We start from the raw sequence: 24847 nt of genomic DNA on the forward strand, positions 1-24847 counted from the left end.
AGGCATCTTGAGCAACGCAGCTGGTTCAGTGCCCAATGTACATTGCCCAACGCACACCTCTCTCGCGGGCCAGGTCATCGCTGAAAAGATGGCTCTGAGCAGGGTTATGGGAATGGGCTGGGACCACTGCTGACTTTCCAAGTGGGTCTGTGGCTATCGTGTGCCAGAAAGGAAACGGGAAGGCGTTAGGCCGTCTGGAAAAAGGGGATGTCACGGCTGAAACCCAAATTCCTTATTATGACTTTCTCATCTCCCTGGTCTCACCTCACCCCACTTCTCTGCTCCAGGCGTGACAAAGTGTGTTCAGTTCCAAGAATGTGCTATGCTCTTACTTCCAGGTCTTTGCACACACTGTTCCCTCTGATGGAAACATCTTCCCCTCAAGTCCTACCTCACCTATGCTGGGCAATCTCCCTTTCTTCCTTCCTTGCCAACAAGACTTTACTGGAAACAGTTGGTGTCCAGTCCCAAGGGGCAAGTCCTGGTCTAGGGCCTGCCCATTATCCTTTGCTGTTTTCCCAAATTTACAGTTAGAGGTGGCCACGTCACGCATTTTGGGGCCAATGACACCTTTGGGGGAAAGTTTTGCTTCATGGATGACTTCTTTCGCTTGGCAATTGATATGGGGTGTGGTGCAGTCACCACCTTCTGAGACTCTGCACTACACCTGGAAGATGACAAGCCCTCCTGAGAGGAGGGAGAAGCTGAGTAAGAGCCTGGTTCCTGAAGCTGCCTGCCACCATACTTATGTGAGAAAACAGGCCCAAATCGTTTACGCTAGTTATTCCCTGCAGCTGAAAACATCCGACTTTGAAAAGGTCACCTCCTCCCGGAAACACTCCCTGGCCGCTAAGAACAGGATCAAAGGCCCCCCTCCTCGAAGCAGTGGACGCGTCGTGCCTTTCATGATCTTTGCACCGGTTCACCATCCACACGCCCCAGTAGGATGCGGTCGGCAGCAGGGACCCGTGGTGTTCACCACTTTATCCCAAAGCCAGCGTATTTGTCGAGTGCCTAAGCATACCAGTAGCTGATCACTGGTACAACCTCCTGGAGGACAAAGACAGGGCCTGGCCCTCATGAGCTTGCAGAGCTCTAAGAAAGGGGTGGGTGTGTACACACACACCCTGGAGTGAGGTGGGCGGCACCTCCCTGCCCAGGACGATCAGCATTCCCTCAGCGTTCCCTCACTGACAGGTGTCATTCCGCCGCCGGTGACTAAACTGTTCCCTCTCTCTGCCTCGGTCAGGTCTTAGCCAGAACCCCTCCCACCCGCCCCCTGCGGTCTAACCATCTGCAGTTTGGACTCGCTTAGCTGCACTGGGAAGGACAGTAAGACACGCAAGCTTCTGTCCCCTCCCACAGAGAAGCAAGTCAAAGTTGCAGGATCTCTTGATACAAGACATCGTACCTCTGTGACTACTGGACATCTTTACCCATCTACAAAACAATGCAAAAGTCTGGCTTCAAGTCAGCCAGCTTCTCCTGTCTTCACATTTTAGGTGTCACCTTTCTAGTTTTCACCTTATGTCCCTCCCAAGGGCTGGTCCTGTCTCTCACAGCCAGCACGACACTGGAGTATATACCGTAAGCAGGATGCTTCCATACGTTATTTCATTTAATCCTCAAAATAATCAGTATTTTCATTTTGCACAGAAATAATCCTGGCAACACCCACTGAGCACTATGGTAGTTACCTTACATATGCCGTACCTAATCCTCCCTGAAAGCTGCCAGTGATCTATATTCCCACTTGCAGATGAAGAAATTAAGGTTCGGCAAGTAAGGGGTCAGAACCCAGGTCCACGCAACTCGAAAGCATTCTGCAGATGGGCCAAGCCCGACAAGAGACTCACCCGTGGAAAACTACCTGAGCAACAGTACACCAGTGGTTCGGGTATAAAAATTTATTACACATACAGAACATTACCACTAACAAGCGCAGACAGGCTAGGACACAGCGGCCCTGGAGGGAGGACGGCTAGCTCTTCGGAAAGGGAACACGTTTGGGTGGCTTGGAGCCTCAGGCCACACGGACTGGCCAGTCAGACGGGAAAGCACATGCCAAACACCACGGGACGTCAGGACATCGAGCGACTGCTCTGTGTGTCCAATGCCTTCCTATCTGATCTGGGGCTTCGAAGGATGCCACACCCAGAAGCAAGCAACTGAAGGAAAGGGGCTTCCTAAGGTGGCCCAGGCTTGTCTCTGAAGTCATGGCAACACCATTTTAAGCAATATGTTTAATTGGATGATTTCCACAAACTATACACGAAGTTTCTAACCATCACAATTCAGTGAAGTACAAAACATTAAGTTACAGGCTGTGGGAAGAGAAGGCAGCACCAATGGTGGCACCTTCCAGATCCCGGTTGGTCTAGGGGTAGGGGTAGGTTTCTTTTTAAACCGAGCCCCTCATTTCAATGTACAAAAGAATTACTCTGATCGATATTAAATTGTATTGAAAACAAAATGGACTAAAAAGCAAATACTACTCTATGTTGGGGTGAAAATGGGAGGAAAGAATGAGTCCTTCAAAGCAGGAGGGGAGACAGGTGAGGGAAGGTTCTGTGGCTGTGACCCCAGGCGGTCACTCACGCTGCTCCATTTTTACTTTGGGTGGTCTCAGGAAGGTCCTGTTCTTCTTCTCTTTCTTTCCTTTTGTATTTGCTTGGAAGTTTCGCCAGCTGTCCACACGACCATCTCGACTTTCCTAAGCACAGAAGAGGTTTGAGGTGAGGAAACCAGTTAGGGAAAGGAAGGGCCTGCTCTGCTGTCCGCCTTGTAGCCCAGCTCGGCCCAGCCCAGTCCTCTGGAATAATCCAAGAGTAGAACAGAGCAAGAGCTCTTCTGCCCCTTCCATGGGCCCAGGAAAGGGTCATACCACCCCCAGAAGGCAGGATAAGCCACAGGCCGGAAAGGAGGATGAGACAAATAATACTCATCACAACAAAGCCACCGTTTGCTGGGAACCTGGGCTAGACACTTCGCGCACGCTATTCCCAACCCTCACAAAAAGCTGCGGTGTGTCGCGCCACTGGTATTTCACAAACGAAGACACCAGGGCTCAGAGGTGGCATCCTTTTATCAAAGCCATCTGGCTTGCCAGCAGTACAGCCGCTCTTTCCCCCGCCCCTTCCTTCTGCCCCTTAAAACCTGGATGGAGGCGCGAAGCCAGCACAATGCCTGGCCAGTTGTGCTGGGAGGGCCACTGGGATCCCTCCCCCTTACCGAGGGGCCTACTCATTTTCTCTCTGTGCATTCACTCAGTGGGACGGAAACAAAGCCATCATCGCTGGTTAGCCAATCCTTACCCTGAGTCCTAAATCTTACAGAAGATAAGACCAAATGGTGCTCAATTCAGGAAACTGGCTGACCCCCTGAAGGATATAACCAGGATGTCAACGAGGAATCAAGCCTTAAGTCTCTCTGCAGGCAGGACACCAGGGTTACAAGAACCTCGGTTTCTACTAACAGACCGCTAAATAGGGCTCTACTCCACACTTACCCCCTAAAGTAGAGGTGTCAACCATTGCTCCTGAGCCTACTTGGCAGCTGTGCCTATCATGCCCTTGCCAAGCTACAGAGCGCAGAGGTGGCTGAGCCAGGACTCAGTCCCCAAAGCCCCCGCTCTTCCCCACATAAGCCATTTCCCCGACTGTCCACCCCAGTCAGTCCTGGCAATGCCCAGGAATCAAGCTTCTATGCTGGGAAGTTTTCTTACTCTGGAATAAGAGTCCCTGGCCACCTTGGAAACTTACCTCAAAATTTTTCTGCCACTCCCTTTCTCGTTTGGCTTTTTCTTGAGCTTCAATCTCTTCTTCCCTTTGTCGCTTCCTAGGAGGAAAACCAGGCCATAGGATTTACATGATACCTGGAGACTGTGTTAACCATACAAGTTAGGCATTTCCCCACAAAAGCAAGCGTATAAAGTAAACCAATTCCCTAGAGTTCTCCAAAGACGGCTGTCTGGAAAGGGCTCAAAGCACTGCACAAATGTCATTCTAAAACATGCAGATGAGACTGTGGGGCAAGATACAGATAGCCCTGTCACAGAGAGAGACAGACAAGGTCGTCAAAGCCCAGCCAGCACTAATCGGAGGTTCCAGGCCCAGTCCCTGCCATCTCAAGAACCCAGGCCACCTTACTTCAGTAGAGTGACCATTACAATAGCAGAGGTTCTTGTTCAAGAGGATCTCTGGACAAAACCCTACCCTAAAACAAGGCCATTTCACACAACCCCAACTAGCAAAACCTAGTTATTGCTAAACACCAATCAGCAATACAAAGTACATAAACTAAATTAACCTCAAGATTTCTGATGAGCAAAGGAAATCCTACTTCCCGGCAACAAATATACTGTAAGTGATTACACTGTACAACACTACATACTCACCAAAGCTGCAGCCACTAGTCACACAAAAGGCTCTGGCCTGAATAACTGCCTACTTCACTCCAGGAAATCAGGAAGAAAACACACAGCACTCTTGATTATAAACTCCCTAAGGACAGGCCTATCCAATATTTCCCAAAAGTCAGAGAGAATTCCTTACCCTAGTGATTCAAAAGTTTGGCTGTTTCAGATAACTATTTTACACAGTCTCTTAAACAATGTACTATAACAATTCCTTCACCAGGAAAATCTCCGAAGACCATCTTGGTTAATCTAGGTATGCAGACATGGCTTAAACGAATATACTAATATATACCTTTCATGCATCTCTTTGGCTTCTCTCTCTTTCCTTTTAATTTCCAGCTCAGCAAAGAGTTTCATGGTCTGTTTGTATACTGCTTGTTTGAACTACAAAAAAATTAAGAAGAAAACAAAGTAAATATTTTACCAGCAATCTGAATCAAATATTTTTAGATGGAGCCCAGGACAAAAGCAGATTAGACCAGCAAGGAAAAAAAGACTCTCCAGAGAGAACCACTTCAGGATGCTGGCTCTCTCCTGGGAGATAAGTAACACATCCTCCTATGAGCTCTTTCCACTTTCACCATTCAGATGATACAGAGAAGCCTTGCTCTGGTAAAAAGCACCAATTAAGAGAAAAAAAAATTTTACCCACTTATCACAACCATTGAAATTTTGGAGGGCCCTTTCTTCCAAAGAACTTCCAAAAATAACTTTCATTCTTTCTTTTCACACATATTTTATAATTACTCTGAGCTAGGCACCAAGAGAGGTACTGGAGATATGCAGGTGCTATCAGACTAGTCTCAGGAGTCTCCCAACTGTGGCAGAGATACTAGTCGTCCCCTATCCTCGCCCCATGACGTGTTCTACCTTCTTGTACACTCCCTTATCTTAAAGCACATGGCCACCCAGCGCAAAAGCTTGTATTTCTCAGGCTTCTCTGTAGCTAGGCGTGGCCATGTAACTTGTTTTAGCTAATGAGCTATAAGGAAAAGTGATGTAGCAACTTTCTGGAGTGTTCTTAGAGGGAGCACACTTATCCCTCCCGCCCTATTCCTCTATCCTGCTCTTTGTACATGGGTGAGGTGATGACACATCCTAAACTGTGAGAATGGAGGCAACACACTTGTTGGCAGAGCCACAGAAAGGAGGACACTGAGTCCTTGAGTGACACGCAGTCCAGCAGCCATCTTCCCAAAGACTTACTACACAGGAGAGAAAAAAGTCACTGACTTGTTCAAACCACTGTCATTTGGGGTCTCAGTTGTATGCAGCTGAGCTTATATTCTGACTCTTACGTTGGCAGAAACAGGTAACACAGCATTAGATAGAAAACAAAACTCTTATCTTTAAAACGTTTTCCCCCAAATATATTTTAAATATACAAAGAAATATAAAAACTAACCCATCATGCAGATTTCATACGATTTATATCCGAAAATCAGAGACAATGGAGCAAGAGTGACATATGAAAAAAGGGGAAGTAAAGGAATCCCCAAATTAATGTCACTTCTCTTTAATACTGTTACCTCCCAGGCACTGCTCAATGAAAGCAATGCTGACAAACTCCAGCCCCTAGTAAGGACAAACATCGAAGAGATGAAGGAATCTGTAATGAATATTTCAATATTTTTAAAAGCTCCTGGATGAACAGTTTCTGGTGATTTTAATTTTTTATATTTTTCTGCTTTTTCCAAATTTTCTAGCATTAGCATGTGTTCCTTTATAAGCAGGAAAAAAAGACAACTAAAAAAAGTTAAGGTTCTTAACAACTTAGGAGGAGCAAGGAATATTTATAAGAGGGCCTTCAGAAAAGACTAAAAAGGATAATTAAAGGGAAGGGAAAGTAAGGCTGAGGAGAAAAAAAACTAAAATACTGGAATGGAGTAAACCTCAAACAAGTGGCTAGTGGAAAAGATGGCCTAACAGTTCTCAAGCAGTGTTACCAAACAGAAGAGGGGACCAGTTGCTGTTAGTAAAATCACTGATGTTAGAAGTTGATAGGAAGTTTCCAGTAAGCAGTTTCCAGCAGCAGTAAGACAGCTGCTCCTCTATAAATCTTTTAAAATAAGCATGTGGATTAAGTTATTTACTGACCTAACTTGAGGCAAGATTAAGATGACTTAAAATTTTTCAGGCCAGTGAGGCAATCAGACACAAATACATAAGTAGAATCTCTCTCTTAACCAATCCCCACTGAAGAACCCACAGGATTAACAGATGCTTGGGGACTTCCCTGGTGGTGCAGTGGTTAAAATCTGCACTCCCAATGCAGGGGGCCCAGGTTCAATCCCTGGTCAGGGAACTAGATCCCACATGCATGCCACAACTAAGAGTTTGCATGCCACAACAAAGGGGGCCGCAAGCCGCAACTAAGACCTGGCCCAACCAAATAAAAATTAAAAAAACAAACAAACAAAAAAAAAAACCAGATGCTTGCCATTTCCCTGGAAGCACATTATTACCTGTAGCACAATGGGTACCCGTGGCTGTAGACAGCTGTTTACCAAGAGTCATTTGTGGTTGCTCCCAAAGCTGTCTATCCCAGTTGCAATTACTACTGTACTTATGTGATTTAAACATCACAGAAATTGATGAGTGTGGTTATGAAAATAAATGCTTGTTGGTCCTTTTAAAACTAAGTGGAATGCTTTAGAAAGAGTCAAACACAAGTCCCTAAAAATAACCGCTGTTGAATTAGGTACCCGTGAGACATCTGGAAAAGACTGAAGAAACAATCTAGGATTCTGCTCTTGCTTTGCTTCACAGGTACCTAAGTTTTCAATGTTCTTCAAAAGAAATTAAAAGCAGAAACTATGGATAATGCTCTGTGTGTTTTATAAAATAAAGTCTACTGCGAACTCCAATGAGCAGACAAACCCTCAAAGGAAAGGCCATAGCCCTATGTCCAAAAAAAGGTGGATTTTTCAAAAAGGAGAATGAATATACATTTTAATATTTTAAGTGAAAATGTTTCTAGCATGTATGCAACATTCCTTAAGCTTCCCTCTCTTTAACCCACCAATCAGTGAACCCATCCACACAAGATGAGGTGGTTTTTCCCGTATTTAACTTACCAGCTCAGGATCATCCTCCTCCACATTTGTAGGCTTTCCTTCCTTCTTTAATTGCTTTTTTCGCTCTTTCACCTAAAAAGAATTTTTTTCCATCAAAAAATGAGCGCTCATACTTTGAGAATATCCATTAAGCTGCACACATAGAATATGTGCATTTTTCTACAGGTATAACAAAAAGTTTGCATTGAAAAAAGATAAGCCACTCCCCTCCCCTCCAAAACAGCAACGCAATCAAAGAACACTAGGAACCAGGGGTCCTTTCTCTAACCTCATCTAAAATCCAACACAAGGGGACCGGCTGGGGAGTTGTCCCCAACTTATCAGATCCTAGGCCAGATCCAAAGAGCCTCTGATACATTGAACAGATTATGCATTTATCTTTCATGGCTTGTGGTTATGTGTTTATAGCAAAAAAAAAAAAAAAGTACATTTGTCAAGTTTTAAAGAAGCTACAGAATTTGCAGCATCCAATATGATTGTTTTCTGGCATCTCTGCAACGGCATTCTGGATACTTTTCAGTGAAACCTCCTTAAACCAACGATCTTCACAACACATTAACTGACGTTTTCATCACTTTGGCCACCATTGAGATTCCCCCCAAAAATAAATATATCCATTCACAAAAGAATGACATTACTCCATTAAATTACCATTCAGTCTGGCAAAAAGCCAAGTGCCTTCCAAGCTCAAAAAGGCCCTACTGCCACCCTGTGGTCAGAAAGCCTGAGGGTGGCTCCTTTACAGGTAAAATACAGAGGAAGGGGTAACTATCACAATAATTCAGGGACAAATTGTCAGGTTCTTTTCTGGTTTCTACCAGAATTTGGCCCTCAAATTCCAACACATGACCAGCAAGACACAGTTATGGCAGTCTGTCTCCTCTTTTTACTCACGTCCCTCATCTAAATTGGCCTCGTTACTATTATTGGTAATATAGTTGTTACAGATTCCAAAGCTCTTCAAAGAAAAGGTCACATACATATTCACTCCCAATTGAAACTGCTCTTATAAAACAGCCTCAAGATTCTTGCCCTAGCAAGTTAAAAACATAAAACAAAGACCTTTCTTACCTCAAGGAAGCTGTCTTAACATTTCCCACCACTCGGGAGATTTAGGTAATGGAAAAACATAAAGACAGCTAAAACTGAATTTATTTCAATTGAGTCCTTCCCAACCCTATTATTAATACAGACATGTATCTCGTCCTATTTTTTTTTTTTTTAATATTTACTCACATCCCCTTGCCAGTCTTTCTCAAGCCCTTGTTTCAACCCTTTCACAGAGACAAGAATAAAAGTCCAGGGTCAAGCAGCACCACGGCTGCTCCACTGTTCCACTTTCAGAATGGGGTACTGCGATGAGAGAGCAAGAAAAACCCTCTTTCCACAACAAGGGACTGCTAGGGAAAGAGGTAGGAGCAGCGTCCTGGCCACTTATCCTGAGCTCTAGGAGTGAATGCCAGATTAAGGCACGCACTGTTCATGACCACCACAGCAAAGTGGTGGAGACCACAGGAGCAGTCAGGCCCGTCAGGCCAGTCAGGCATTGCTACGTTAATGTTAACATTTACCCTCCTACAAGGCAAGGCGCCCAAGGCTTACTAATACTTCCTGTAAACACAGCAGCACTATAAATACTTACGGTGTGTTCCACGTATTCTTTTCCTGCCTGAATTACATCCAGGGCCCTCTTCTTTTGTTCCTGATCCAGTAGCAACTTGTAAGCTTTGTCCACAGCTAATGCAAAACATTGAAATTAACTGTTTCTGCAAACACCCTCTCAAAGTCTGAACTATACTCAGGCAGTGTAAATGGACTTGTGCCGTCTAAAAGCATTCCCTACTTTGTTAAATCATTTACTGTTGTTAAACTAATTTAAAAACATACAACTACAGCAATGATTTTCCTTGAGAGCCTTGGAAAAAAAGTAAATATATGCTCAAGGTTAAATACACCACATCTAGATTTAACTCAGTGATCAAATTCTTCCAATTATTTTTTATGTTCAAAGGAAAAAAAATGATCCTATGCAGTAACAATCTTTGTTGGCACATAAAAGTTTTAACAAACCAAAGTTAAGGTCTATTTCTAAACAGCAACATTCTGCTTTGAATGACAACCGTTCTACTGAAAACCACAGCTTCTTCATGACCAGAAGACAAAACTGTAACATTCTTTTCTTGATCCAGGACTAGGAACAGTTAGTCCGGAGCACTGACAATATGTTACTCAGAAGCAGGTAAATATACAAATACCTTCAAAAGCCTTTTGTGCTCTGTCAGCATCATCTTGATTTTTGTCAGGATGCACCAATATGGATAACTATAATAAGAGAAGAGATAGCTTTGTCAATAAGAGGAACGTTTAGTAACTCTTCGCCTGCACTGTGCCTCTTTACAACCAAAAGCTCTCATTAGGGCAAAAACTGCCAGCCAGAAGCATTTTTTAAAATTAATAAATATCATAAAATGCCCAGAAGTGTTAGTCCTTAATAAAATTCAAGTACCAACAGGTAATTGCACAGATGGAAAACATTTATTTGAGAACAAATGGAAGCCTAGCATTATGAAGATGTTGTGATAATTTGGGAGGGGGAAGGAAAGAACAAAAAGTACCAAGTTCCTTTTATGTTTCTTATATGGAGCACTCCAGAGGATTAAACAGGTCTGAGATATCACCTCTTTCCTAAAAGAACTTCTAATATCGAGCAGTGACTCTCAGTTCTGCCTGCGTTCCAACCCTGTGCAGATTTTTAGGAATACAGAGGTCTACTTTCCAGCCTGAGAGCTTCTGAATCAGTCTCTGGCATCTGTACTTTTCAAACCTCTACTAGACTGGGTATCAGATGATGGTAAGGAATTAGTGTTAATTTGTTAGGTGTGACAAGCAGTTTGGCAAGAATATGCCCTTTTTTTACTTTGGTGGGATAACTGCTTAAGTACTTAGGGGTGAAGTATCACAGTGTCTGTAATTTACAGTTCTGCCAAAAATACATATACAGTTAATGAAGGGAACTGCTGCATATAGATGGTGAATATATGGGCTTTCATTGTTTTATTCTTTCTTTTTAAAATATAACAAAAATTTCTTATAACAAAAAGTTAAAAAGCAAAAACCTCCATAGGTGATCCTTTCAGACAGCCAGGGTTAAGAACCACTGACCTACTATCACCGACAGACAGAAACAGTTTGAACAGAGGGACTGTGCTCGGGGATGACATCAAGTAGGGATCTACTGCTAAATCCAGCATTACTGGAGCCAAAATCCCGGGTTCCAATTTCAACTTCAATCACCTGCTAGCTGTGAGACCTTGAGCAATTCACTTGATCTATCTCCGCCTGTTTCCTCCTCTCTAAGTGGGACAGTACTGTATACCTATATCTCACTGGGTTGTTGTAAGGATGAAATGAGATAATGAGTAAAGAACTTAGCATACTAACACACAATGGCAACAGCTAGCACATGAAGAGGACATACCATAGGCCAAGACCTACCCTAAGTGCTTTAGGTGTGTTGCCTCATTCAAATCCTTATAAAAACCCCAGGGGCAGCCACCATCACTACATGCATTTTACAAATGAGGTAACAGGGCACAGGAAGGTTGAAAGTAACTTGCCAGAGCTCACACTGCTCGTAAGAGGTACAGCCAAGACAGAAACTCAAGTCATACAGCTCCAGCACCCACACTCTTAACTATTAGGCTCTATTAATGACTAAATAAGAACTCTTACTGACTTCTTCATATAGCTACATAAATAGTCTAAAAGTTTTGACTATGAATTTGAATGACTGCTTATTGAATTGGGAAAGATTTCTAACGCATTACATTAGAAAACTTGAAATTTTAGAAGAAGGGGAAAAAGCTGAATATGAGTGCAGAGAAGAAGTCAGGAAGCAAAAAAGCTATGAAGTTATATAATGGGAAATGACTGAGTAGGCAAAGATAAAAACACCTTGGCTTAATAGTAGATCAGAAGACGATTATGAGTCAGCAATGTGGAGGCAATGGCTGTATTGAAAAAGCAAGCGTTATGCTTGCTTTTACTGGATATTAACAAGTCTGGATATTAACAAGTGTTATACTGGATATTAACAAGTCTGTCATGCAGGAGCTGAGAATTATATTCAGCACTGGTCAGGCCCTAATAAAATATGAAGTATATAAAAGATATAAGTTGAGGAAAGTTAAAAAAAAAAAGATGAAATATACAGAAAATCCAATTTGCAAAGACATTATAGGGAGTATGATTATTCAACTCATAGAAGAAAAGGCTGGGGGGTTACTCAGCTGTCAAAACTGGAAGGGTGTTTTAAAAGGCTACTATAAAACCCTGCAGCTTGAGTTATTAAATATCAGAATGGGCAAGGATCAGAGGCTGTGGATCTCCTTTCCCAGAGAACTTCCTGAAAGCACTCTATATTAAACCAAGTATCTTGAGTATTCACATGTTTGCAAAAGATAAAATTATTGAGGAATAGAACTTTAAAAATAAAATCATTCAACACTGTTAAATGAACTTAAAAATAAAACACTGTTATGAATCTCCTGGAAGCCAGGGGATCTGATAAGTATGACTCCATGTAAGCTCTACTACTCTACCTTGTACTTCTCTCTCTTAATTAAGGAACTGGAGAGATTCTGTTTGGACGTAAAATTCATCCTATTCACAGGTAAGCTGTGGTCATTAAATTATTTAAGATTTGTATGTCACTGTAAGTTTTTTTCAGAGTTACATAGCCTTAAAAAAAAAAAAAAAAGATTAAATTTTGGCCCAAAAGTCATAATAGAATGCCCTGATAATAACCCTCAAGTCCTAAGAGAATCATGCACTCAATACATTTTTAAAAGGTTCAAACTCCACCTATTACAGGAATATAGAATCATACCTGCCGAAACCTCTTTTTTATTTCTTCATCTGTCACTTCAGGATCTATCTGAAGAACCTGGAAGAATCAAAATCAAAACTGTAGGGCTTCCCTGGTGGCGCAGCGGTTGAGAGTCTGCCTGCTGATGCAGGGGACACAGCCGGTCCGGGAGGATCCCACATGCCGCGGAGCGGCTGGGCCCGTGAGCCATGGCCGCTGAGCCTGCGCGTCCGGAGCCTGTGCTCCGCAACGGGAGAGGCCACAACAGTGAGAGGCCCACGTACCGCAAAACAAACGAACAACAACAACAACAAAATCAAAACTGTAAAAGAGATTAAAAGAATTTATAGATTTAAGAGATGCCTAATAATTATACATTTTATAATCAGCATCTAGAACAGTACTCAGCATTCTATAACAGTACCTGACATACAGTTCTAAAAAATGTTCAAGAGGGGCTTCCCTGGTGGCGCTGTGGTTGAGAGTCCGCCTGCCGATGCAGGGGACACGGGTTCGCGCCCCGGTCTGGGAAGATCCCACGTGCCGCAGAGCGGCTGGACCCGTGAGCCATGGCCGCTGAGCCTGCGCGTCGGGAGCCTGTGCTCTGCAACGGGAGAGGCCACAACAGTGAGAGGCACGCGTACCGCAAAAAAAAAAAAAAAATGTTCAAGAAATATAAATGAGTAAACCAATAATAGAATAATAGCTATAGTGTTTCAGGGTTCTCAAATTAATTCAGTGGTTTCTTTCACTCCATCAGAAAAATAATAAATTACGCTACACCCAGGGACATGTTTACAGACCATGAGAAAAATGTTGCCTTTCTCCTTCATTCATTAAGAAAAGTACCCACCCTCTACTTACCTTTGCAAATGTGGAGAAAGTACAGCAACTCAACATGGAAATAATTAGGCTGGCTACCTGATTTTTTTTAATGAGGGAGAACTGCAGATCTTCAAATAAAGCTCCCCCACAGCTGATTTTCATCTCAATCGAGAAATGTCCACTTGGCTCGACGTTATAATTTACATGGCTCAACAGTTCTCAACCCAGAGTGGAAATCTGAGAGCCATGCCAGGGGTTCACTCTAGGAAAGTCTGATTCCAGCTCAGTCGAACTTATTAGAATTGGGTACGGTCAAATGACAGCAAAGTCTGTATTTTTTGAGCAACACTGTTTTAAAGATAAGTTTTATCATTCTTCTCCAACCCTGGGTATCCTGGCATTGACATTTGTCATCAAGGATTCTGATTCCCTCACCACAAAAACACACATTCATTCAAACATTTACATAGCAGCTACTACCTGCTGAACATGCTGCTATACACTAGAAATGCAAAGATAAATAAGCAGGGGAAACATTTTTTTAAATTACCATATAATAAGAGTTTTTCAAAGAAGACTTTATTATAAGACATACAATTAAACCAGAGGATTTCATAGTGTAGTCCATGGATTCAACATAGCACCTAATAACATTTATGTACTTAGTATTCAAGGTGTGAAGAAGGTGCTGAAGGGCAGAGGGTAAGAAGGTCTGTTAGAAATTCAGAAGAGCAGGCCCCACTTCAGTGTGACTGAATCAGAATCAACAGTTCAACAAGATCCCCAGGTGATCTCAATCATATTACAGTTTGAGATGCACTGGTAAGGAATGATGACAGAGGTCAGAAATAAGTGCACTTGAAGTTAATAGAACTGATGATCAGTTAGTAAAGGGGGCAAAGAGGAAAAAAAAAAGTAAGAAATCTTGAAAAATACATACCAGGGGCTTCCCTGGTGGTGCAGTGGTTAAGAATACGCCTGCCAGTGCAGGGGACACGGGTTCGAACCCTGGTCCGGGAAAGATCCCACATGCCGCGGAGCAACTAAGCCCATGCGCCACAACTACTGAGCCTGTGCTCTAAAACCCGCAAGCCAGAACTACTGAGCTGCATGCCACAACTACTGAAGCCCATGCCCCTAGAGCCTGTGCTCCGCAACGAGAAGCCACCGCAATGAGAAACCCGCGCACTGCAACAAAGAGTAGCCCCTGCTTGCCACAACTAGGGAAAGCCTGTGCGCAGCAACAAAGACCCAACGCAGCCAAAAATAAAATAAATTTATAAAAGAAAACTACATACCAGAGAAATTAAAACTGAAAAGTAATCTGCCAAGCTTAGTCAGATGTTTAGAGTCTTAGAAAAACTTGACAACAAGTAATGTCAAGATTTATAGCAAGCTTTCAACACATTCAAACAGCCCACCTACAGCCGCAGTTATTGGTAGGCAATGAAGCTGAATCACCCCTGCATTCAACAGACTTTTGAAGGTTACTACAAGAGCATACCCATTCTCAAATGTCAGGCATACAACTGGGGTGAGGGAAAAGGAAGAACTTTAAAACAAAGACTTTTCAAGAGTGAGTGCGCCCCATCATACCTTCCCAAGGAAGAAAGGAAGCAGGGAAAAGTCACTCAAAAGAAAAAATGCAGCCACATTACGATTTACAGACAAAGGGAGGTAACTGTACATACACAAATATTCAGAGGAGAACCCTACCTTTCCTTGGTTCTGGGGAAAAGGAATGTACTAGAGCAAACCAAAGTCCAACAAACCCAACAAGGTATTCAAAATGAATGTGAAAGGATGGAAATCATCCCACCTTCACACACAAAAAAAAGCCTCAATAAAGCTACAGCCTAGAACTAATCATGCCAAATGTAATTCATAAACCTTGACTGGTTCCCAGGTTAAAAAATAAAATAGCTATAATTGAGATTTTTTTTAGGACAATTGGAGTCATTTGAGTGTGGACTTCATGCCAGATGATGTTGCTGAACTGCAGTAATGTGGTTTTTCCTAGGTGTGGTAATGGCGTGTGGTTGTGTGGAAATGTGTTCTTGTTTTGAGGAGATGCATGCTAAAGCACTTAGGCATAAAGCATCAATGTCTGCAGCTTACTTTCAGATGATGTGGCAAAAATGAAGAGGGTGTGTATAAATATACACACACACACACACACACACACACAACAAAAGTTATTTTTCCAAGGGTCATATCATATGTGTACTGATCACTAGCAACATATATTCACTGAGTGCCTTCAAAGCTAGCTAATCCGACTCCTCTTCTACCGTTAAGAGTTGGAGGTGCCATATGTGGCCGTGAAACACAGTGAAGACAATGGGCCTATACCTGCAGCCCAAACCCCTTTGAAGCCAGTTTTATACATTCAGTACAAACTTATAGAGCACCTGGGATTGCTAGATCCTGTGCTCACTACTGTTCTCAGAGAATCCTGTGCTCACTACTGTCCTCATAGAATTTAAGGTCCACAAGGGAAAGAACAGACAAGTCACAAATAATTCTTACCAAAATGATAAATACCATATAACCAATATGGCTCTAAGGAAGCACACAGGTCTGTTCAGATTCTTGGAAGATTTTTCTGAACTCTCACTGTGTCTCAGGCTTTGGGGATACTGCAAAGAAAAATCCACAGTCTTGGACCTCAGAGAGTTAATAAATCATCACACAGAAACAAAAATGCTTGACTGTGGCATTTATATAAGTTCCTGAACTCAAACAAACCGCCACAGTCTCCTTTAGGATCTTCTGCTTGAAAGAGGAATCCAGTCTTGGGTCACATCTGAACTCTCTGACCTGTTAATAACGTGCAGGTTCCAGAATCCTGTGAGATAAACACCTTTCTTTCCAACGTGCTAAACAAGATAAACAGAAAACGAAGTCTGTGGTGCTGCCTTCTGGGGCTTTAAAGTTAAATAGAGGGACTTCCCTGGTGGTCCAGTGGTAAAGAATCCACCTTACAATGCAGGGGACACAGGTTCGATCCCAGGTCAGGGAAATAAGATCCCACATGCTGCAGGGCAACTAAGCCCACGCGCCACAACTACTGAGCTTGCGCACCTCAACTAGAGCCCGCGTGCCGCAAACTACAGAGCCCACGTGCCCTGGAGGCTGCGCACCACAACTAGAGAGAGAAAACCTGCACTCCACAACTAGAGAGAAGCCTTCGCGCCGCATCCCGCCTGCCGCAAAAATAAATAAAATAAATAAATAAATAATAAATAAAATCTTTATAAAAAATAAAGTTAAACAGAAAAAAGCAACACGAAAAAGGCAGGGCTGAGCAGGCGCACAGGTTCATCTAAGCTTATGGAAGGAAGTAGGGGAAGGCCCTTAACCTAAGAACAATTGTAGAATGCATAAGAAAGATGTTTAGAAAATGGCTGAAGGTTAGAAATGCATCCAAATAGTGCAGTGATGGCAGGAAGCAGGGGGGAAAATGCCCCCTGGATTAGGATTCCTGTAATAAGACCCATCAGAGTCCCTTTTCTATCTGCTGCTCAGGAAGATAGTATATAGGACAACTATTCGCATTTCAATTTATAGCCAAGAGGACAGCTATTACTGCATCACTTCTCCTTAGTAGGAAAAAACCAGTCTGCTTACCTCTGGAGAAAAGTCTGATTCATTTAGATGTCTCAGTAGTTGTTGCATGAAAAAACAGAAGTTACTGATTTCCTAAATTGCTAGGAACACCTAACCCTGACTCAGGGTCAAAAACCAACTTTGTAAGAAGACAACTGGCAGGGGCTTGGGGCTAAATTAGGAGTTTGGGATTAACAGATACACACTACCATATATAAAACAGATAAACAACAAGCACCTACTATATGGCACAAGGAACTATATTCAATATCTTGTAATAACCTATAACGGAAAAGAATCTGAAAAAGAATACACACACACACGTATATATAGTATAACTGAATCACTTTGCTGTACACCTGAAACTAGCACAACATTGCATACCAACTATACTTCAATTAAAAAAAAGACAATGACACCCATCCTATAAAGTGGCTAGCATATCTGTATGAAAGAGAAAAGACAAAAGTTCTAACGGACAGTCATGGATGGAGTCCTCCTCACTCAAACACAATGTGGCACCTCCCCAAGTTTGTCAACCTTACCATATTCTTTACACATTCAAACACACTTCCGGGAATTCCCTGGTGGTCCAGTGGTTAGGACTCCGAGCTCTCACTGCCAACCACCCAGGTTCAATGCCTGGTCAGGGAACTAAGACCCCACATGCCACGAGGTGAAAAAAATAAATAAAATTAAAAAACAAACACACTTCCTATAATCAGGACAGGAGCTATGGGGCAGTAAGTTCCAGACCACATTAACTGGTAGGACAGTAAAATCCTAGCATTCATACTGGTCCCAACAATCTGTTACTCCTCATCAACAGATCTCCACAGGAAACACTAATTGTCTTAAATAAACGGGTAAGTTATATGATCATGTGTCCCCTTTCCCCAGTACACACTATCTCAATTTAAAAATATGACGAGGGACTTCCCTGGTGGTGCAGTGGATAAGACTCCATGCTCCCAATGCAGGGGGCCAGGGTTCGATCCCTGGTCTGGGAACTAGATCCCATATGCATGCTGCAACTAAGAGTTTGCATGCCACAACTAAGGAGCCCGCATGCCTCAACTACAGACCCAGTGCAACCAAATAAATAAATATTAAAATATATATATATATATGACTAAACAGAAAGGACATACCATCAAATTCTTTATCACCTTTCAAACATATTATGTCCCCCTACGCTCTCCCCAAAATCATATCTAAATACTCTTTAAGCTTTTCATCTTCCTCTTCCCTTTCAAATATGTTAAGTGGGGCCAGGCGAAGTAGACATCTACTTTGCGTGAGGAGTCAAGATGGCCCAGAGCAGTGTCAGAGCCCATCTGGGACAAAGAAGACAGTAACCACACGAGGAGTGTTGGCTAGTCATGTGGTGCTGGAGCCCCAACAGGGTGAGAAGAGCATCCACAGAGGGGTAACTTGACATAAAGTGCCAAAGTGGGTTGAGGAGGGCACCTCCATGGACAGGTGGCCTGCCATAGGGTGTTAGAACCTAAGCAGAGTGAGACTGTCAATATGGGAGGGCACAGGGTGCAGGAGCCCAAGCAAGGACATCTCCACAAAGCCCAAGCCTAGCATGGGGTGTGGAAGCCTGTGCCTGGTGAGGTGGGTGCCCATGTAGGAGAGCATCCAATATTAACAGGGCAGCTCAACTTGAGGTGTAGGAGCCCAAGTACAACTGGCACAGACAGTTGAACATGAGCAGAGTGAAGAGGGCCTCCATGCAGGGGGGGACCTGGAGTGTGGAGTCAGAACCCAATAAAGATGAGGAGGGTGTTCCCAGAGGAAGGTAGCCTGACACAGGGTGTCAAAACCAGAGCAGGGTAGGAAGGAAGCATGCCTGCTTGGTGCGGAGGATGCTGGAGCCCAAGAGGGACGAAGAGAGCTCTCGGGGGTGGAGGGCAGGCACAGGGAGGCAGAGCCAGGTGAGAAACATACCCACACCAAAGGGTGACCTGGCATTGGAGTTTGGAGTTCAGGTGTGGGGAGAAAGGTTTTTGCATAGTGAGGCAACCTGGTGTTGGTGTCAGAGTGAAGCAGGGTGAGGAGGTCATTCACATGAGGGAAGGAATGGCAATGGGAGATCGAGATCAGAGTCATACAGGAGGATCAATTAAGTAAATATATATATTAAAGACAGTGAAAAAAAAAAAAAAAAAAAAAAGACAGTGGGAGGCAGATTTCTCAGAGAAGGGAACAATGAACATGGAAAGAAAAAAAACCCTACAATAAACCCTGTGATGTTGGATTGAACTTTTATGTAATACGTGTATGTGTATGTACACACACACACACACACACACACACACACACACACACACACACACACACACACACTCCCTAGCTCTGTCTACCAATAGGGTCTGGGAGTAGTGACATCCCAATGGCAATGGGTATACCTAGCATCCAAATCTTGATTTCTAAATATCATTCTTCATTAAAAGGAATCAGAACTCCTCAAAGAAATGGTTAATTCCAGGCTGGGTCAGGAAAAGTACAAGAGTGCCTAGTAATCGAAGAATGATGAAGACATATCAAAAAGACAGGAAAGGCTTAAAAGTAACCTACTGGTCAAATCTGGGACATTTGAGCATCGAAATAAGTAATATCAAATTATAACCCATTGAATAAAATAGGAAACCCCAAGTCTATACAGACAAATGAATAAACTGAAACTTTGATAAGGACAGTATATTCACACATTCTCAAAGTACCTCCTCATAAAATACTTACCAATTACAAAGGGGAAAAAAGTTAACTTCATGAAGAAACCTAGTAGGCACCTCTTTAAGTGATCAAGTAATATCATTAATAACAGGATAAATCAAAATCACGTACCACTTTACAGGTTACAAAGAGAAAAATGCAGTACCACTTCTATGCTATTCCTGTCAACATTGCATAAACTGAATCTAATGTGAAGAAACATCAAACAAACTCAAGTTGAGAAAGATGCTACAAAATACCTGGCCTGTAATCTTCAGAAATGCCAAGGTCATGAAAGTCAAGGAAAGACTGAGGAACTGTTCCAGACTGAGGGAGACTAATGAGACATGACAACTAAACGTAACAGAGATTCCAGACTGGATCCTTTTGCTATAAAGGACATCACTGAAACAATTAGCTAGTTTGAATGGGGTCTGAGGATCACATAGTAAAATAAATGCATCAACATTTATTTCCTAAAAAAAAAAAAAAAAAAAAAAACCTTTATTTCCTGGTTTTGATTGTGATATTGTGGTTCAGTAGGAGAATGTTGTTCGCTGGAAAATACACTAAAGTATTTCAGGGAGATGGGGTGTCATATTGACAACTTACTTGTAACCTTTCTGCAAATCTGGGATTGTTTTAAAATGAAAAATGTTCTTAAAAAAAACAGAAACAATTGGTGAACCTTTTTTTTTTTTTTTTTTTTTGCAGTACGCGGGCCTCTCACTGTTGTGGCCTCTCCCGTTGCAGAGCACAGGCTCCAGACGCGCAGGCTCAGCGGCCATGGCTCACAGGCCCAGTCGCTCCGCGGCATGTGGGATCTTCCCAGACCGGGGCACGAACCCGTGTCCCCTGCATCGGCAGGCGGACTCTCAACCACTGCGCCACCAGGGAAGCTCCCAATTGGTGAATCTTGAAAATACTATACTAAGTGAAATAAGCCAGACATAAACAAACATTGTATTAGGCACCTGGAATAGGCATTCATAGACAAAAAGCAGAATAGAGCTTACCAGGGGTTGGGGGTAGGAGGGCTGGAGAGTTATTATTTTATGGGTTTGAAGTTTCAGTTTGGAATGATGAAAAACTTCTAGAAATGGAGAGGGATGATGATTGCACAACACTGTGAATGTACTTAATGCCACTTAACTGTATGCCTAAAAATGGTTCAAATGGTTAATTTTACGTTATGCATACTTTACCACAATAAAATGGAGAAAAGGGGTTTTTTTAATAACTGCTCAATAAGTGTTTTTTATAAAATGTAACAATATTCGTTTCAAAGTTATTTATAATTGTGACAATTAGAAACTAGTTTATTGTACAATAAAGGAATTGTTGAAATAATTGAGGCTTTAAAAAGTGTATAAAAATAGTTTATGTAACAATACAGCATTTAAAATAGCATGGGAATAGATAACTAATAAGAACCTGCTGTATAAAAATAAATAAATAAAATAAAATTCAAAAAAATAAATAAATAAAATAAAATAGCATGGGGCTTCCTGGGTGGCACAGTGGTTTAGAATCCACCTGCCAATTCAGGGAACAGGAGTTCGAGCCCTGGTCTGGGAAGATCCCACATGCCTCGAAGCAACTAAGCCTGTGTGCCACAACTACTGAGCCTGCACTCTAGAGCCGGTGAGCCACAACTACTGGAGCCTGCACATCTAGAGCCCGCGCACCACAACAAGAGAAGCTCTCCCCACCCAAAAAAAAGAGTAGCCCCAACTCACTGCAACTAGAGAAAGCCCACGTGCAGCAACGAAGACCCAACACAGTCAAAAATTTAAATAAATAATTTATATATTTAAAAAAACTTTTAAAAAATAAAATAAAATAAAACAGCATGAACTGCATGACCCTCTTTGTTTCTAAATAAAACTAAAAACAGTTGGAGCATAAACAGGTGTTTTCTTAGGTACGATTATACATGATTTTTATTCTTGCTTTTTCTGTATTTCTGATTTTTATTAGAAATATGATTTACTTTTATAATCAAGAAATATTTAAAGTTATAAAACTAAGGAAGCTAAAAATTGTATTTGCTTGTTTATAATCTTGTGAACACTTTTGGGTTGTTAGGTTTTTTTTATTGTGGTGAAACAGAAAAGTTTTAACTAACAAATTAAATCAAAGACCCTAAATTTACCAAGTCTAGCTGTTCCTTCACATTTGAAAATAAATCCATATATATTTGGGTTACTAAAAGATGAGAGCAAGCTCTGCTCACAATAAACCATCCAAGTTCAACTCCAACTATGCATAGTACAAATTAGGTGTGTGTTCCGAGGTAAGTCTGCCTGCAGTAAAGCTCCCTATCAAGGGCCACAGCAACATCAGATACCTCACCTCAAATGGGTTCAAATTGAAGTAGGAGGAACCAGGACGAGTCAATCTTTCAATCTGATTTTTGGAGGTTAGAACTGAATCTCTCTTCTCTATTTGTTTCACCTAAAATAAAGGGGATAAAAACCTCATTAGTAAAGCTCAGTAATGAACTCTGAATTGTCATCTTAACAAGTTACTCACAGACATGTTCAGTAAACATTTATTTGCGTGTCTACACGTTCAAGGTATTTTGCTAAACACTTTGAGAAATAATTACAACAGCTACCATTTACTGAATTTTAATATAATGTAAAAACTTTACAGGTGTTTATTCCTCTCAACAATCCTATATGGTAAGTACCACTATTATCCCCATTTCGCAGATAAGAAAACTGAGAGTTAGGTCAACTGACTCGTAACCAGCCAACCTGTAAACCAGATTTTTTCCCAATCACCCAATTTATAAACCAGAATTTTAAGCCCAACAGTTTGACGCCAGAGCAAGGCAGCAAGAAGATTCAAAAATAAATAAGTCACAGCCACTGCCTTCAAAGAGCTTCCCCTCTAATGATGAACGATGTACTTGTCAATGTTCACATTAATTTACAACTTTTTAAGAAAAGAAAAATACAATTACACTGAAATATACACCCAAAGCAGCACTAAAAAAGTGTGTGGGAGGGAGCAAATAACTCCGCCTTTCTAACTCTGATAGCTAGAAAAATCCCTGACCGGAACACAATGCTAAAGAGAACAAGCACCAGGTAGTCCCAGGAAAACATCCTTGGTGCCACTGTCAGAACTGAAATTTTAGTTGGAACGAACCTCTGGCATGTTATATATACCATCTTTATTTCTATGGCCAAAATGGATTTGGAAAGGATCTCAGTAACATAAAAAGCTAATCCATTTCAGCATCTTCCCTCTTCACTCTTTTGTAAAATAGCACGCCCCTCCCCCCACTCTCCTTTTCCCACTCATTTTTCCTCATAGCACTTATCACTACCTGACAGTATATTGTACATCTATTCATTATTTATCCTTCTCAATAGAATGAAAGCTCTATGAAGACAGGATTTTTCTCTCTGTTGTTCACTACCATTTCTCCAGGACCTAAACAGTACACTAGACCATATCAGGTGCTCAGTAAATATTAGTTAATGATGATTAAAGGGTCCTCCTTTAGACACTTTCTCTCATTAAATTAAACAAAACAGGATTGCTTTTCTTTTTTAACTAAGAAAGAGTAATTAAAACAAGTTCCACTATAACTGCTGAGTACTCATGAGAAGCCAGTAAACTGGTACTAGTGCATTAACACTTTCAAGTGAATTAGACATTCTGAAAGCACAGACTATAAATGGACATACTAATTTGTTTTTAAACTTAATATTTTGGAGAAACCACTATGTAACAAGCCCTGTTACAACTACCAGAGATAAAAGATGAAATGTGACATGGTGCTTTACTCTCAGTAACTCACAGCCAGGTGGGGAGCAACTCCATTCCTCAAATCCATGCCAACCTAAAGAGGTCCACTTTCAGCCTTATTTTAACTCTTACAAAGATGCTTCTGCTTTATATTTCATGAAACTTTCTTATACATTAAACCCTTTAACCCTCATTAAAACTCTTGTTTTAATATTAACTTTCGTTCTACAAACGTGGAAATTGAGGATTGCAAAATCAATGGCTTGAAAGAATTCTGTCACAGTCACGTTAACTGCCTTGCACGAATCCAATCCGACGTCCTCTGACTCCAAAAGCCATTCTTTTCTTCATTTATTCATTCATTCGTTTACTCAACAAATATTTATTAAGCAACTACTACGTTCTACGCGCTGGAGATGTGATAGTAAACGAGGCTCACACCAAACTCACTCCCTCCCAACATGATACCGAGCTGTCATCTGCTCTAAGACCCAGCACAAATTATTTCACCTCCCTAAACCTCAGGTTTGTCATCTGTAAAAGGGAGATAACGCCTACACGGCAAAATGCAGTGCCTAGCGTTCGCTAATGGCAGAAATAACTACCAGGAAAACTCACTACAGATAACTAAGAGTAGAGAGTGCTTCCGTTGAGAATAAAAACGGGGGCCAACCCGGTTAAGTCGCCCCCAGGAAGGCCCAGCCTCCCAGCCGCTGCCAGCCCCCGACTACGCGGACCTGGGGAACTCTGCGCGCGCCCAAGCACTTGGTTGGCCACGATCGCCGCCTCCCCGCAGACGCCGGACCCCCGCCCCTTTCTGTCGTCCAGGGGATCTCTGCGCCGCAATATTAGGAAGAAATGCACACACACTCCCGAAGCCCCCACCGCCCCAAAGGCCAGAGAGGACGGGCTGCCCAACGGTCCACGCCAGAAGGACCACTGCCTTCGCCGGCTGGGATCGTAACTCCAGCGGGGTCGCCCCGTTGCCGCCATCCCTCACTCTGTGTTCACCTCACTGTAGAAGGTCATAAATGCCTCCTCCGTGCTACCGCCGCCACCCGAAGCCCCGCTCTCTCCTGGAGCCGCCATTTCCCCGGCCCAGCCACCATGTGACTCTTCTGCGCAAGCGCTACCTCACGTCTTCTTACAGGTCCGTCTCTCCCCCTTGTGACTCTTAAAGGGCTCGCAGCCCAGCCAGACACTTCCAATCTAAGTAAACTCTTCTTTAAACTGAGGTTAAATACACGTGACATACAATTAACCATTTTAAAGTGAACAATTCAGTGGCCTTTAGTACATTCACAGTGTTGTGCAACCATCACCTCTATCTAGTTACAGAACAGTTGCATGGCCCCAAAAGGATACCCGGCACCTAATCAACATTTCGTACGCATATTTCCCAACCCCTGGCAACAACCAATCTGTGTATTGTCCTTATGGACTTATTTACTCTGGACATTTCATATAAATGCAGTCATACAACATGTGACCTTTTGTGTCTGGCTTCATTCGCTTAACATAATGTTTTCCAGGTTCATTCAAGGCATAGCATACATCATTACTTCA

The 24847-nt window shown here is 42.3% G+C and overlaps 1 protein-coding gene across 1 annotated transcript; it reads right to left on the reverse strand.

Annotated features, from left to right (window-relative positions):
- Positions 1–1892: 1892 nt before the first annotated feature.
- On the reverse strand, positions 1893–24407 carry DNAJC8 (DnaJ heat shock protein family (Hsp40) member C8). Its single transcript, XM_032650482.1, has 9 exons — positions 24293–24407; positions 21872–21973; positions 12383–12439; positions 9750–9816; positions 9137–9231; positions 7495–7566; positions 4710–4801; positions 3762–3837; positions 1893–2713 (listed from the first exon to the last, which is right to left on the reverse strand). Exons 1-9 carry the CDS (start codon positions 24368–24370, stop codon positions 2591–2593), a joined length of 762 nt encoding a protein of 253 aa, XP_032506373.1. The 5' UTR covers positions 24371–24407; the 3' UTR covers positions 1893–2590.
- Between the last annotated feature and the right edge of the window lie 440 nt (positions 24408–24847).

Source organism: Phocoena sinus, chromosome 1, assembly GCF_008692025.1.
Source record: "Phocoena sinus isolate mPhoSin1 chromosome 1, mPhoSin1.pri, whole genome shotgun sequence".
NCBI lineage: Eukaryota > Metazoa > Chordata > Mammalia > Artiodactyla > Phocoenidae > Phocoena > Phocoena sinus.

What these genes read in the sequence shown, in the direction of transcription:
- DNAJC8 (XM_032650482.1), bottom strand. Translation starts at nt 24,370, where the DNA reads ATGGCGGCTCCAGGAGAGAGCGGGGCTTCGGGTGGCGGCGGTAGCACG. An exon ending in TAAAAAAGAGGTTTCGGCAG is followed by an intron (nt 9,817 to 12,382) that starts GTATGATTCTAT and finishes CTCTTATTATAG; the next exon opens with TTATCCATATTGGTGCATCC. An exon ending in AGTGGCAGAAAAATTTTGAG is followed by an intron (nt 2,714 to 3,761) that starts GTAAGTTTCCAA and finishes TTCTGTGCTTAG; the next exon opens with GAAAGTCGAGATGGTCGTGT.